At 42.8% G+C, this 13,833-nt stretch overlaps 1 protein-coding gene and 1 pseudogene across 1 annotated transcript; one reads left to right on the forward strand and one right to left on the reverse strand.

Annotated features, from left to right (window-relative positions):
* Nucleotides 1–431: 431 nt before the first annotated feature.
* On the reverse strand, nucleotides 432–1,906 carry LOC106374505 (annotated as a pseudogene).
* Nucleotides 1,907–9,046: 7,140 nt separating this feature from the next.
* LOC106373226 lies at nucleotides 9,047–11,386 on the forward strand. The gene has a single exon (XM_013813434.1). It carries the CDS (start codon nucleotides 9,047–9,049, stop codon nucleotides 11,384–11,386), a length of 2,340 nt encoding a protein of 779 aa, XP_013668888.1.
* The last annotated feature ends 2,447 nt before the right edge of the window (nucleotides 11,387–13,833 follow it).

Below are 13,833 nucleotides of genomic sequence, written 5' to 3' on the forward strand. Positions count from 1 at the left end.
ATGACTTTGTTTCCTTTTCAGTTCCAAGACGATATGTATAGGTCACACAATATTCTTGGTTATACTTGTCGCCTAATATGTCTCTCCCGGAAACATAGATTTCTAGCTGATTGTGTGCTCTTTCGGGCAACTTCGATGTGATCTACATCTCACATATTGGAAGCTACATATCAGTTCAGACATTTGTGAATGTTTCTCATTTTCCTTGTAATATGAAAGTATGCAGAACTGTTCATAATTTTTAAGCATTAAACTGCATGTGTTGCTGCTCTCTTATTGTACTTATGAGTCTCAATTCTATGGTTTGACAAACCATTCTTATCATATATATGTACTCTGCTGCCATTATATTTAACTTCAAATCATCATCATTCTGCATTTCATCATCAATAACTCAGAATCAAACCCCCATCTCTCTTTTTTTTTTTTTGAGCAAACCCCCATCTCTCTCTCTGTTTATAAATATAGATAGATTATATTATATGAACTTCCCCATATTCACTTGTAACTTTGTTCCTATTAAGTTTGATAATGAGACAAGAACATGTCTCAGCTGATATTTCGTCTTCCTATCTTTTACTGATGTGACTCACCGGCATACCTATCTACCCTGCAGCAAACCAGAAAACAGGTTCCCAACTAGTTAGTTAATCCAACAGCAAAAAATAAAAATAAAGAAAGATAACTCTCTACCTTCTTTCTTCACCAGAAATGCTCATTTTCCAGTAGGTGTATAGGCCTGACCATCACTACAAATAAAATATAATCACCTGTTACTGGTTTCTTGTCATTGATTGAATGTTACAACACAAAGAACCAGTATCATATTCCAAGGATCAATGTAGTCTGAAAAGGGTATGGTGATCCAAGCCTAATGGAGTGAGCAAGTGATTAGCGCACCCACCTTAGCCGGAGAAGTGGATACTATGAAGCAATCAGCATTCATCCCCACAAGACACAGCCCAGGGAACATAACCTACACTCACACTCACAGTCACAGACATTCTAATTCAATGATCATGTTAGTGAAACTTTTTGTGGTGAGGCAATTCGTCCAACACTTACATCGAGATGTTTCTGCAATGTCTTGGCCCTCTTTCGTGGTCTGCGAGATGGCTTGTTCCCGCTCATACTGAACACGTCTTCTTCAATCTAGTCTCGAGAGAGAGCGACCCAGAGCCTGTGGTTCTCGTTTTTAACCTCAACGCCGGGAGATTCCGCCGCGATTCCTCTCTGTCTGCTTGATTTCGGCTGTAGCTCAGTCACTCCGCTTGGTTTCTTATTCTTAACCTCAGAAGCTCCTCCGACGCAAGCCTTCCTCGGCCGCAGATTCCAAGTCCTCTTCTCCTCCTCTGCTTCTTTGTCCTCCTCTCTCTGCGGCGGATTCTCCTCGGTAGCATCGGATTTCAGGTTCTTCGGGTGATCGTGCTCGGATGACGGAGCGAAGGAGGAGTAAGAGAGACGCTGCTGACGAGCCGATCGTAACGCCACCGTTCGGTTAGAAACAGCCGCCGATGGAGATGTGTTCCTCCCCGATTTGGGATCCACATGAGTTATAGCAGACTTGGGGTCCAAGGGTGAGAGAGGAAAAAGCATGGAGAGACTTCGCATTTGCCGGCGAAGTAGACATTGGGATATAACGGAAACCCTAGAAGCTAAGCTTGGGAGATGCTTTTTCACCTGCGCGTAGAGAAGAGAGATCAAAAACCCTAAGAAGCTGATAGGAAAGCAGAGAGATCAAGAAAGGACCAAGGGGATTTACCCAAAACGGGTGCATGCCTATGTTTCTAATTCTTTTTTTTTGTAAAAATATTTACTTTCTTTGATTCTTCTTCCTAAGTCTTACTTTTCTCAATTTAATTTGTTTTATCAGATTACGATAAAAAATGTCATGATCTGTCGTTAATTTAACAGACTCTCAGATTAAGATAGTGCAAAACAAAATGGTAAATTCGTATGCACGCAAGAGCAACTCCATTGATAAGAGCCCATTAGGGTGCTAATGAATAATTTAGTTGTCAATTTTATGATTTGAGAAGTTTAAAACTGTTTTTTTACAAGTTGAACGATTAGATTTTATAAAAGAAAAATATACATAAAATTTAAATAAATTTGACATAAAAGCATATTAAAAGTACAAATACAAATCATAAACGACAAAAAAACGATTAGTTGAAATCTTTGTTTGAACAAAATTTGGAAATGGATCTAAATGCATCAAGTTGCAACTATTTTTAATCACAGTCAAACAGTTCTTTAATGATCATTTTTTTGGTGGAGAATATTGTTTAGGCCATAGTTGTTGTGGTGGCATTAAGGGACTCATGTCCATTGAAGATGATGCTGCACCAACTCAGAGGTAATTAAAACCTATATTTGACATGGTACATCGAATCAGTCTTCGAATCTTCTGAAGGAGATCTAGATGAGATTCGAGAGAGAAGGAGTGATCGAGAATGGAGGAGGAAGATAACTGATTTCGCACAAAGGAGAGAGAGACACATTAATGGGGTCCAATACCGAACCGATACGTAAGAGTTTCTTACCAATTCTAAAGAGTCCACGTTAAACAGCGGGTCTCTGTTTCTTTGCCTTTTTCATTTTTTTTTCTGCTTAAAACCTGTGCTAAGAGACTCCTCCGATGGAGGTGGTCTAAACGATGAAAAACAATTATTTTTCTGAACACTGTGTGTCTAGCTTTCTATCTTTTTGTTAAGTGTTTTTGGTGTTTATAGAAGCTCCCAATGGCTGAAACTTCTTTTTCAAAATACATCTTCCTAGCATGTAGAATATGCAACCCTATAATTAAATGATCACTAAATTTTATAATAATCAAACTGATTTGTAAGGTTTTAGTAAAATTTATAAAACTAATCATATATATAATGAGACAGTTTTTTTCTCGCCTCAGCATTATGTGGACCCCATTCGAAAAAATAACAAAAAATAAAATTAGGTTCAAACTGTGTAATATCGAGTATAAGTTAATATTCAATGGGATTTGTCATAGAAATTAAAGAGAAGGCACAACTGAAATATATAGTCTTTTCTTAGTTCCGTAAGCTTGTCTTCTCAGGAAAACATAGGGTTGTTTTGTCCATTGCTTCAGACAGTCACAAATCTCAAATCACAGAGTGACCTTTTGTATTTTCGGTTGCAGCTCCCTTCTTTAATCTATACATCTCCTAGCTTTTAATCAATTCACCATTAATGGTCCCGATTCTTAACCTTCCGCGAACCCTTTTTATATATACTTCATCTTCAACGAGGAACTCTTCAGCTAAAAAAAACTCATCGACTGCTCTACTTTATAACATCTCCTTGAAAATGGATCTCTCTTCGGCTCCAGTTGCTCAAACCGGCCGCTGTCACTCAACCTTGGACTTTCTCTGTAAATTCTACAGTAATCATACAAAATTTGACCATGTTCAGTATTCCCTCGGTGGCAGCAGTAAGTAGTACTCTTAATCTGATGAGCACGGTTATGTGATATAAATCTTGGCTATGTAATTTACTTGACATTCTTTCATGTGAAATACAAGACGGTTTTGGCCTGGGTAAAGGTTATATGAGGAATATAGCTGGAAGGATTGATGGACGCTGTTTTTGGAGTGGAAATTTCATCATCATTGTCGAAAAATGCTTAATCTTTCAACAAAATGTAAGATACTTAGACTGAGTTTATTTTCGTTGAGCAGGAATGGTAAGGAAAACGCCTCCACCAGGCTATATTTGTCATCGTTGCAATGTTTCTGGTATGTCATATTTGTGAAATCTTTTGTTATTTACACAATGCTACTGTTGCTCAATCGGCCGTTGTCCCCGCTACCATTGACAAGCTCCGCCTAGGCTGTACTATCCCTATCTCCTTCGCTTCTGGGATTCACGGAACAAACACAAACATCCCCTTCAGTGATTCTCTCAAGACCATCTAACCATCAACCCCACTTAGCTTTCATTTCATTTCAATTGTATTTACACATGTTTTCTCTCCTTTGAACTTTGGTTGTCTCTTTGATTTGCTGAAAACTACTTACTAGTGTAATATTATTATGACTTTAGTTGACAAAAAATACGTTTCTTTTACTTATTTACCTAACCCCAACTTTGTTTCTTTTACTTATTTACCTAACCCCAACTTTATAAATCAGTAAAGTTTAACGTCAACAACATAAACGTCGGTCATGTAAACAAGAATTTTTATACGAGTTAAAAAAGAAAACTTAAATAAAGATATTTTAACCTTTTCTATTTTAAAAATTTATAAAAGAACTCTGCAACGAACTTTAAAATAATTTTCCTCGCACCCAGAAAAGCACCAAAACAATAAACTAACCGTAACACATATAAAACCACTAACAAAAAAATTAAAAAAATTCAGTTAAACAGCAAACATATAATTGTATCTTTGGGATAAGTCATTTGAACACTAAAAATAACAAACTCATAAACCCACCCCAATGTAACCAGGTCAAAGAACACAAGGCGACCTACGGTTTACCAAAAAAGGCCCACGAAACACGTAATATACAATTCTACCCACACCTACTATACACAGTTTCAATAACAACTTCACAAACTACGTCAACTACTTGGCAACTTACGGTAAGGGAAAAAATCAAAAACCTCGCAAGTGCGAGGGAGCTTGCCGCTAATACTTAATAATTGTTTCGCCATTTTGCCTGAAAATTACTATTTTTAAATCAAGATGGAAAATTATATGAGATGGAGAATAACAATACAAAAAGTAAAAATTTTAACTAAGACTTTCTCTCCCAGACACTATATTCGAGATAAGGTTTTAACCAACAGGTCTAAAGGTTAACTTTCTCTGCATCAACCTTTTAACCAGTGTACTTTGCTCAGTACATTCGAATTGTTTCCCGTTTTGGGATTATCTCTAGGTCCGTCTAGTTCCTTGTAGAATTAACCCCCGGGTTCTTCCCCCGACGGTTGTCGGAGGGACCGACGCCGCCGCTCCTCTACTCTCCGGTGGGGTTTCTCACCATGAAAGACCTCATTCCAAGTAATCTCTCGGTTCTTAGAAGAGGTTTGTCTACAAAATAGGAAGAAACAGTTGACTAACCGTGTGCTGCTAGTAAGTGAGAATACTGGGGAATCCTGGTATCAACTGAAACTGTAGTTGTGGTGAGCCTGGAGGGGAAGACCGACGATTCATAACGTTCGAAAACCCCTTTCATAAGACAGAACGCCCAGCCGGTAGATCTGTAACTTACAGCCGTGAGATACCACAAATCTTTCCTCTGACGCTGAATCTACTGACTTTAGGGGATTCCCTCAAGCAGTAGTCCATTTTCTCACGAAGGGAGAAAGGACGCTATAACCTCACAAAGATGGCACATCGACGCCTTACTTCTGCGGAGAAAGGAAAAGGTGTGGAACTAGAGATACAATCACAACCTCCCCGTGCAGCTCGAGTCAGAGCCCCTCAGCCGGACAACCTCGAACTGATTCGAAAGCACTCACTTACGCTCATTGGGCGGGTCACCAACAAGTCTGTTCAGAAAGTTTGGTCATTAATCCCTTTCTTTACAGAGCCACCAACAAGTCTGTTCAGAAAGTTTGGTCATTAATCCCTTTCTTTACAGAGCATTGGAAGACAGAGTTCAAGCCAGTGGGCTCCGACTTAGGGAACGGTCTGTTCCAATTCCAGTTCGAACTTGAGTCAGATTTGACCTCAGTACTGGAGCAGCGACCATACCACTATGCTAGATGGATGGTGATAATCCAGCGATGGGAGCCGACAGTCTCTCCCTCGTTCCCTTCTCTTATTCCGTTCTGGATTAAGGTTCAAGGCCTCCCGGTACACTTGTGGACAGAACCAACGATTAAGTGTATAGGGGAAGACATCGGGAGGTATGAAAAGGCAGAGATAACATCACTCACAGTTAGAATGAGGGTCCATGTTGATGGACTGTTACCGCTGATTAAAACATCAGTAGTAGAATTCCCCAATGGGGATGAAGTAGCCACCACCCTTGTTTACGAACGTTTGGATAAGCATTGTACCAAATGTCTTAGGCTGGATCATGAGCTCAAAGAGTGCTTGGTAGCTCGAGCGGAGGCAAGAACGATTAAGGAATCCCAAGGGGAGAAACTGGAAAAGTCAAACAACTTCTCGGCTCAAGAATCTGGCTCAGTAAGAGGCCACCCTTCTGGACAAAATCTAGACACCCAATATAGAAGGGAGAGAGAACAGAGAAACCAGGGTGCCTTTCAATTCTCAGCCTCAAATAAAGGTTCTGAAGGAGACAGAAGAGAGATACACAGAGCCAGAGAGAGCCAACAACACAGACCATACAAACCCCAAGCCAACACATGGCAGGAGAGGAGCTCTCAGCGCCGTTCCTATTACGCTCGAGAACGCTCAAGAGGTGATATTGAAAGATCAGCACGCCCTCTTCGAGAGTCTTCTAAAAATCATGAGCTCCCTGACCCTCCCACCAGAAGCTACTACCGTGAAATCCAAAGAAGTGTGGCTGAAGCCAAAGACACCGGATCTAGCATCTCAAAACCTCATCAAGATAGAAATAATAGGGGGAGTCCCCTGGTTTTGGATGCGGTAACGATACCGGAGAAAACTCTGGATGAGGCAAGAAATGTAGTGAGAGATGTGATGATGCAATATACAAAGTGCTCTGACCCTACTGAGAGAGAAGCAAGGAAAGAACGTTTGCGACAAGCAGAAGTGCGGGGTCAGGTAGAAGAGGCGGTAGTGCAAGTGGCACGAGCCTCTTTGAACGCTATGGCGAATGAACAGATGCTAATCCCCTTCGGGACTTCACCAGAGAGACTCTCAGCTACTCAAAGGTTGGGCCCTACTGTTCAACAAGTCGCACCTAGGGCAAAGGATCAGGAAGCTGAAACCAATCCAACCTCCCGTGAGAAAGAACATGTATCCTTGCGATTAGGAGAAAGTCAGAAGTCCCCTATCAGCAAATCTAGAACCCTGGCTACGCTCAGACTGGGACCGGTAGGAACAGCTGAAGCACAAGATTCTGGGGATTTGGTAACTGCTAAGAGGAAACCAGGCCGCCCCCTGGAAGAAGAGTGGTTCACGCCAGTCCTACCCTTTCGAAAGGAAACAGTACAAAGAGGAGGACAGTGCAGGCAACTAAACCTCCCACCTGCCGCAGAAAAATTATTCCAGCTGAGACGCGAGGAGGGACTAAACCGGCAAAGGACAAGTTCAAAGGTGAAACGTCAAGACCTGCAGGATCGGGGGGAGCACACGATCCTCAGAGAACTTACCACTAAGCAAGATGATCCCTAAAACAACAAGGAAGAAGGCGGGTTTTCAGGACCTGTCTACTCCGGTTCCTTAGCAATAGCGAGCTGGAACTGTCAAGGGTTAGGGAATCCCCGGACGGTTCGACGTCTCAAAGAAATATCGGGGAAGTTCAGACCAGATATTTTCTTTCTCATTGAGACCAAAAATCCCAACAACGTGGTCCTCCAAAAATGCGACCAGCTAGGATACGAGGAACACTTCCTAGTTCCTCCGACTGGACATGGAGCAGGGGGTCTTGCTCTGTTATGGAAACAAGAAGTGAAGCTTACTGTATTATTTTCTAATGCGCATGTAGTGGAAACAATGATTGTTCATGAAGGAAAAGTGTTTTATGCTAGCTTTGTTTATGGGTGCACGGAAAGAGTGCAAATAAACATTCTATGGAACCAACTCCTCTCAGCTGCGGAAGCTAGAGATGCCCCTTGGTTCCTAACAGGGGACCTAAATGATTTACTCAGCAATGATGAGAAGGTGGGAGGTCTAGAGCGAGCAGAAGGGTCGTTTACCGACCTTAGAACCTTCTTCTCAGAAGGAGACCTGTACGATCTCCATCACTCCGGTGACCCACTGTCGTGGCGAGGACAAAGGGGAACCCACCTAGTTCGGTGCAGATTGGATAGAGCTGTTGCTAACAGTTCCTGGGCTGAGATGTTTCCGACAGCGCGGTGCCAATACTTGGAGTATGAAGGGTCAGACCACAAGCCAATACTTTCGTTCATAGACCCGTCTATCATGAAGCGTAGAAGGTTGTTCAGATATGACCGTAGACTCAATAACAATGACGAAGCTAAAAATGTAATCAGGGAATCCTGGTCAAGCGCCTCTTCAGCTCAAGTCTCTGAGCGACTCTCTGCAACAAGAAGAGCTCTAGCTGAATGGAACAGACTCCAACAGCATAACAGCAGAGTCTTGATAGAGAAAAAGAAACGGGAACTAGAGGCAGCTCTTACCAGCCCGATTAATGACACCGCCCTGATCCAGGATATCAACTCTAAACTCAACGAAGCCTATCTTGCGGAGGAAGCGTTCTGGAAACAGAGAAGTCGATTATTGTGGCTCAGTTTGGGAGACAAGAACTCTGGCTTCATCCACGCTACCACAAAGAACAGGAAGCGGGCCAATGCGTTCACGGTTCTGGAAGACACAGACGGGCAGATGGTATACAAGGAGGCTGAGATAGCGAAGACTGTGGTTAGGTACTTCGAGAACCTGTTCACCTAACCGCAAGGAGATAGTGGAGAGACTGTCAGGTACGCGCTCCAGCCAATCATTACCCACGAAGACAATGATAACCTGATCTCAATCCCATCGGCCACTGAGATTGAAGAAGCAGTGTTCGCAGTGAACGCCGAGAAAGCGCCAGGGCCAGATGGGTTCTCCTCGGGGTTTTACCATACCCATTGGAATGAGATAGGGCCAGACCTGGTGAAAGAGATCCAAAACGTCTTCCGATCAGGAATCCTCCCAAGCGGTATTAATGCAACCCATGTGTGCCTTATACCGAAGATAAAAAGCCCCCAGAAGGTGTCGGACTACAGGCCGATTGCATTGTGAAATGTCTACTACAAGGTCTATTCCAAGATAATTCAAAGGCGGCTGCAACCTCTCCTGGAGAAGGTTATCTCAGAAAACCAGTCGGCTTTCGTCCCGGGAAGAGCAATTGGGGACAATGTCCTCATTACCCATGAAGTGCTACACACGCTTAAGACATCTAAAGCCGAGAAGAGGGTAGCAATGGCGGTAAAGACGGATATGAGCAAAGCTTACGATAGACTTGAATGGAGCTTCATCACTTCAGTGCTCGAGAGGCTAGGATTTCACCAACACTGGATTGGTTTGATCATGCAATGCATCTCAACTGTTACATACTCCTTCCTCATTAACGGTTCGTCTAGAGGAAAGGTTATACCGAGTCGAGGGATCCGCCAAGGCGACCCCCTCTCACCCTACATTTTCATACTTTGTAGTGAAGTGCTCTCGGGTCTTTGTAACAAATCACAAGCGGATGGAACGATTCAGGGAATACAAGTGGCTAGGGGGAGTCCCCGGATAAACCATTTACTCTTCGCGGATGATACGATGTTCTTCCTTAAAGCGGATAAAGCTTCCACGATCGCGCTTAAGGCAATTATCACCAAATATGAAGTCGAATCGGGCCAATCAATCAACAGAGAAAAATCGTCTATCACTTTCTCGCGTAAGGCGCCAGCTGAACTGAAGCGTATGATTCACAATATACTCCAAATTCATAAGGAGGGGGGAGTTGGAAAATACCTCGGACTGCCAGAACAGTTTGGGAGACGAAAGCGGGATATCTTCTCCTCGGTGGTGGAGAGAATCAAACAAAAGGCGAGCTCCTGGTCCAATAGACACCTTTCCCCTGCGGGGAAACTGGTGATGGTCCAAAGTGTGTTGACTCCAATACCGAGCTACTCTATGTCGTTCTTCAAGCTGCCTGTCTCCCTATGCAAGCGCATTCAGTCGGCACTAACACGATTTTGGTGGGACGATAGAGGTGGGAAGCGAAAAATGGCCTGGATCTCTTGGCCAAAACTAACCCTCCCAAAGAGTGATGGAGGGCTTGGAGTAAGGGACATTGAAGCCTTTAATGAGGCGTTGTTAGCCAAAGTCAGTTGGAGACTACTGCAGCAACCAGAAGGCCTTTTGGGACGAACCTTACTGAGCAAATACTGCCCAGAGGGTAACTTGCTGACATGCTCACCACCTGGTGCTGCATCACACGGATGGAATAGTATTTTGGCTGGGAGGGATCTTCTAGTCAAGAACTTGGGGTGGTTAGTAGGTGATGGAGCATCTATCAACATCTGGGATGACCCTTGGTTGAGCCTTGAAAAGCCACTACAACCGATGGGTCCAGCTACACAGGCCTCGGCAATGTTGGTCGTGAAAGACCTGATTCATGCTGACAGAGGAGAATGGAATCGTGGCTTAATTCAGACGGTCCTACCACACTGGGAAGACCAAATCCTTTTGCTCCAACCAAGTGTGAGAGGCGCACCAGACATCCTTAAATGGCTAGGTACAAAGAGAGGAGACTACTCTGTCAAGTCAGGGTATCACACGGCCATGAGCGAAGTGAGGGACAAGATTCTAGAGGATGAAGCGACTGCAGAGATCGACTGGAAAAAGACGGTGTGGAATCTTAAGCTTGCCCCGAAAGTCAAAATGTTCATATGGAAAGGCCTGAAAGGAATTCTTCCTACCGGGGAGAGACTGCTTGAACGCCATATCAATGTAGACCCGAGATGCAAGCGATGTGGCTGCTCGGAATCTATCAATCATCTTTTGTTTCACTGTCCTTTTGCCCGGGAGGTCTGGAAGTTGTCCCCTCTTGATGGAAACTTTGAAGTAAGCGGATTGACAGATTTAAGAGCAGATTGGACGGCGGTACACGCGCAGAGATGTCTCCCTCCCGCGGGGGTCTCTGATACGATGCTGGTCCCCTGGATACTCTGGTCGATTTGGAAAGCACGAAACAAGTTTCTCTTTGAGAACTTTGCTGGGAATCCAGCGGACACACTGTCAATGGCTATTGTAGCCGCGCGCGAATGGGTTGGAGCACAACAAGAGAAAGAAGTTAAGAGTTCTCCTACCAGCATACAGGGAACTGAGGAGCAAGTCGACATGGTGATTAGATCTGATGCTGCTTGGTCAGTGACTAACAAATGTGCAGGTTTAGGATGGGTGATGCTCACGCAAGCACAAATCTTACGAGGGCATAAAGGAGCTAGCTTTGTCTCGTCGGCCCTTACTGCAGAGGCGTTGGCGCTCAGAGAGGCGGTAAAATTTGGGCACGACATGAACCTAAAGAGAGTGCGGTTCGAGTCGGACTCTGCGCATCTAATAAAAGCCATCAACAAGAGAGAGCCGTATATGGAGCTGTATGGGATACTGGAGGACATCCTCCGTTTGTTGAATGAGTTTGATGTTGTTGTTTTTGGCTGGATATCTCGAGAGAGTAATGGTGTTGCAGATTTGCTTGCAAAGAACACCTTATCTTTGTATGAACAAGAAGTGGCTGGTGAAGAATTAATTCCTCCACCAAACAATTAAATGGAATGAATGAATGGTAGTTGGTGACAAAAAAAAGGAGAATAACAATACTGAATTTAAAAGCATCACTTGTGAGAATATCTCTTGTGTTTTCCAAAAATGAATTTAAATATTTTTAACGCTGTATAACTATATTATTATAAACTATTAAAAATATTAATACAGATTATAGTATTTGTATTTAGCTGTAAATGTTATAGATCATATTGTGAATGTCCATAACTGGCCCGATCCATAACCAGCCTATACCTAGAGAGAGAGAGAGAGCCAGTGGCTTGAGAGAGAGAAACCCTAGTTTCCCTTTTCCTTATTAGTTTATGAATTGTACTCTTCACATATTTGTATTTCCTTTCTCTAGTCTTTCCATTATTCTATGACGGTGTAATTCTCTATATAGAAAGGGCTCCTTATGTTTATGAATAAGATATAAATCATAAAGATTCTATTCTCTTGTTTCACAACACGTTATCAGCACGATTACGCTCTAAACCCTAAGCTAAAGTCCGAACCCTAAAACCCTATTCTCATCTCGGCGATAAACCCTAAACCCGACGACGAACCCTAATCTGATCGAGAACCTAAAATCCCATACTCAAGGCGTTCCCGATCTCAGCATGCGACCTCAGTTCGTTCCTCAGCTCGCGACTTCAGCCTGTTCGCGAGACACAATCTCAGCCTGCTCGACGCGACCCGATACCGTTCGATAGCCAGCACGTTCACGACCCGATAGCTGCTTGCTCCAGTTCACGACTCGTCTCAGCTTCAATCAGTTCGCGACAGACAGCAACCCGTTCGCGACCCGACAGCAACGATCAGCTCGTGTTCTTCTCTATTCGGTGGTCCATTCAACCCGAGTTGAGGTTTAGGTAAAACTAAAACCTAAGAACCAAACCCTAAGGCAATAGATCCAATACCTAATAACCTAAATTGAATCTTATTGCTTCATTAAAATCGAAACCCTAATTCCCTAAAGCCTAGCCGCATGCATACCATGCAAACCCTAATCGAAATTTGATTTGATTGTTTATGTGATTGAATGTTTTAAATTATTATCATCACATAGAACCGATTGCTAGGATTGATTAATCTCCTACTTGAATTTGGTTGATTGAATTTATGAACTAATTGAATGTTATCTTGCGATAGAAATCGCCTAAGTTGATTAGTTCTCATCTTGTTTAAAACTTGAAACCGACCGGCTTGTTCATATTGAAACCCTAATTGCATTAATCTCATTGAATATGATCGTTAGGTTGATAGTAACTAAACCCCTTGATGCATTGCTTGATTTTTTTATTGAGGTTTCATGATCCCTTAGAATCGTTCTTGATAAGATGAATAACCGATTGCATTAAGATCATATAGAAACCGATTGCTAAGATTGTTCATACCCTTGGCCGTGCGGCTTGTCTTGCATTATGCATGTTCGGATTGTTTGGCCGTGCGGCTTGTTAGCATATCATGCATGCATAATCGTATGAAATAAATGCATCATATCCGTTTGGTCGTGTGTCCGATTTGCATTATATATCTGATTGTCTTGTATGCATTATAAGAACATTATAAATCCTAAGAATGAAATATATGATTTTAGATGTCGAAAATCAACAACTTGGATTTTTCTGCCCTAAATCTCTCTGGAGATAATTACTTGCAATGAGCACTTGATGCTAAGATCATCCTAAAATCCAAGGGACTCGGTGAATGTATCACCGAAGGCAATAATGCAAGTGAAAAAGATAGATATGGAGCTATATTAATTATACGCCATCATCTTATTGAGAGGCTCACAGATCAGTATTTGACTATTGAGAATCCTATAGACCTTTGGACATAGTTGAAAACTATATATGATCACCAGAGAACGGTGTTATTACCAAAGGCTATGTATGATTGGAGAAATCTCAGAATCCAGGACTTCAAGTCTGTGGACGAGTATAAATCGGTCATGTTTAAGATAGTTTCTAAATTGAAACTATGTGGTGAGGATATAACGAATAAGGATATGTTTGAAAAAACCTTTTCCACCTTCCACACAAGCAATGTGTTGTTACAAAAACAGTACCGAGAGAAGGGCTTCACAACTTATGCTAATCTGATCTCTTGTCTCTTGCTCACTGAGCAGAACAATGAACTGTTGATGAGAAACATTGAGTTGAGACTTCCTGGAACAAACCCATTACCTGAGGCACATGCGGCTGTAGAGGATAAGAAAGAGTCGAACCATGTCCAGAGTGATAGCCAACACGGCCGTGGTCGTGGAAAATGGCATGGACGTGGTGGTCGAGGCCGAAACTCGTTTGGTCGAGGCTGAGGCAACTCATATGGCCGTGGCCAAGGAAACCCTTATGGAGGCCGTGGTCATGGCCGATGCCGTGGTACATCATTCACAAAACTCGACCAAATCCGTGTGCCATAGATGTGGTATGGATAATCGTTGGGCTAAG

This window comes from Brassica napus, chromosome C1, assembly GCF_020379485.1.
Source record: "Brassica napus cultivar Da-Ae chromosome C1, Da-Ae, whole genome shotgun sequence".
Taxonomy (NCBI): Eukaryota; Viridiplantae; Streptophyta; class Magnoliopsida; order Brassicales; family Brassicaceae; genus Brassica; species Brassica napus.

Coding starts and splice junctions, on each gene's coding strand:
- LOC106373226 (XM_013813434.1), top strand. CDS start 9,047: ATGGCGGTAAAGACGGATATGAGCAAAGCTTACGATAGACTTGAATGG.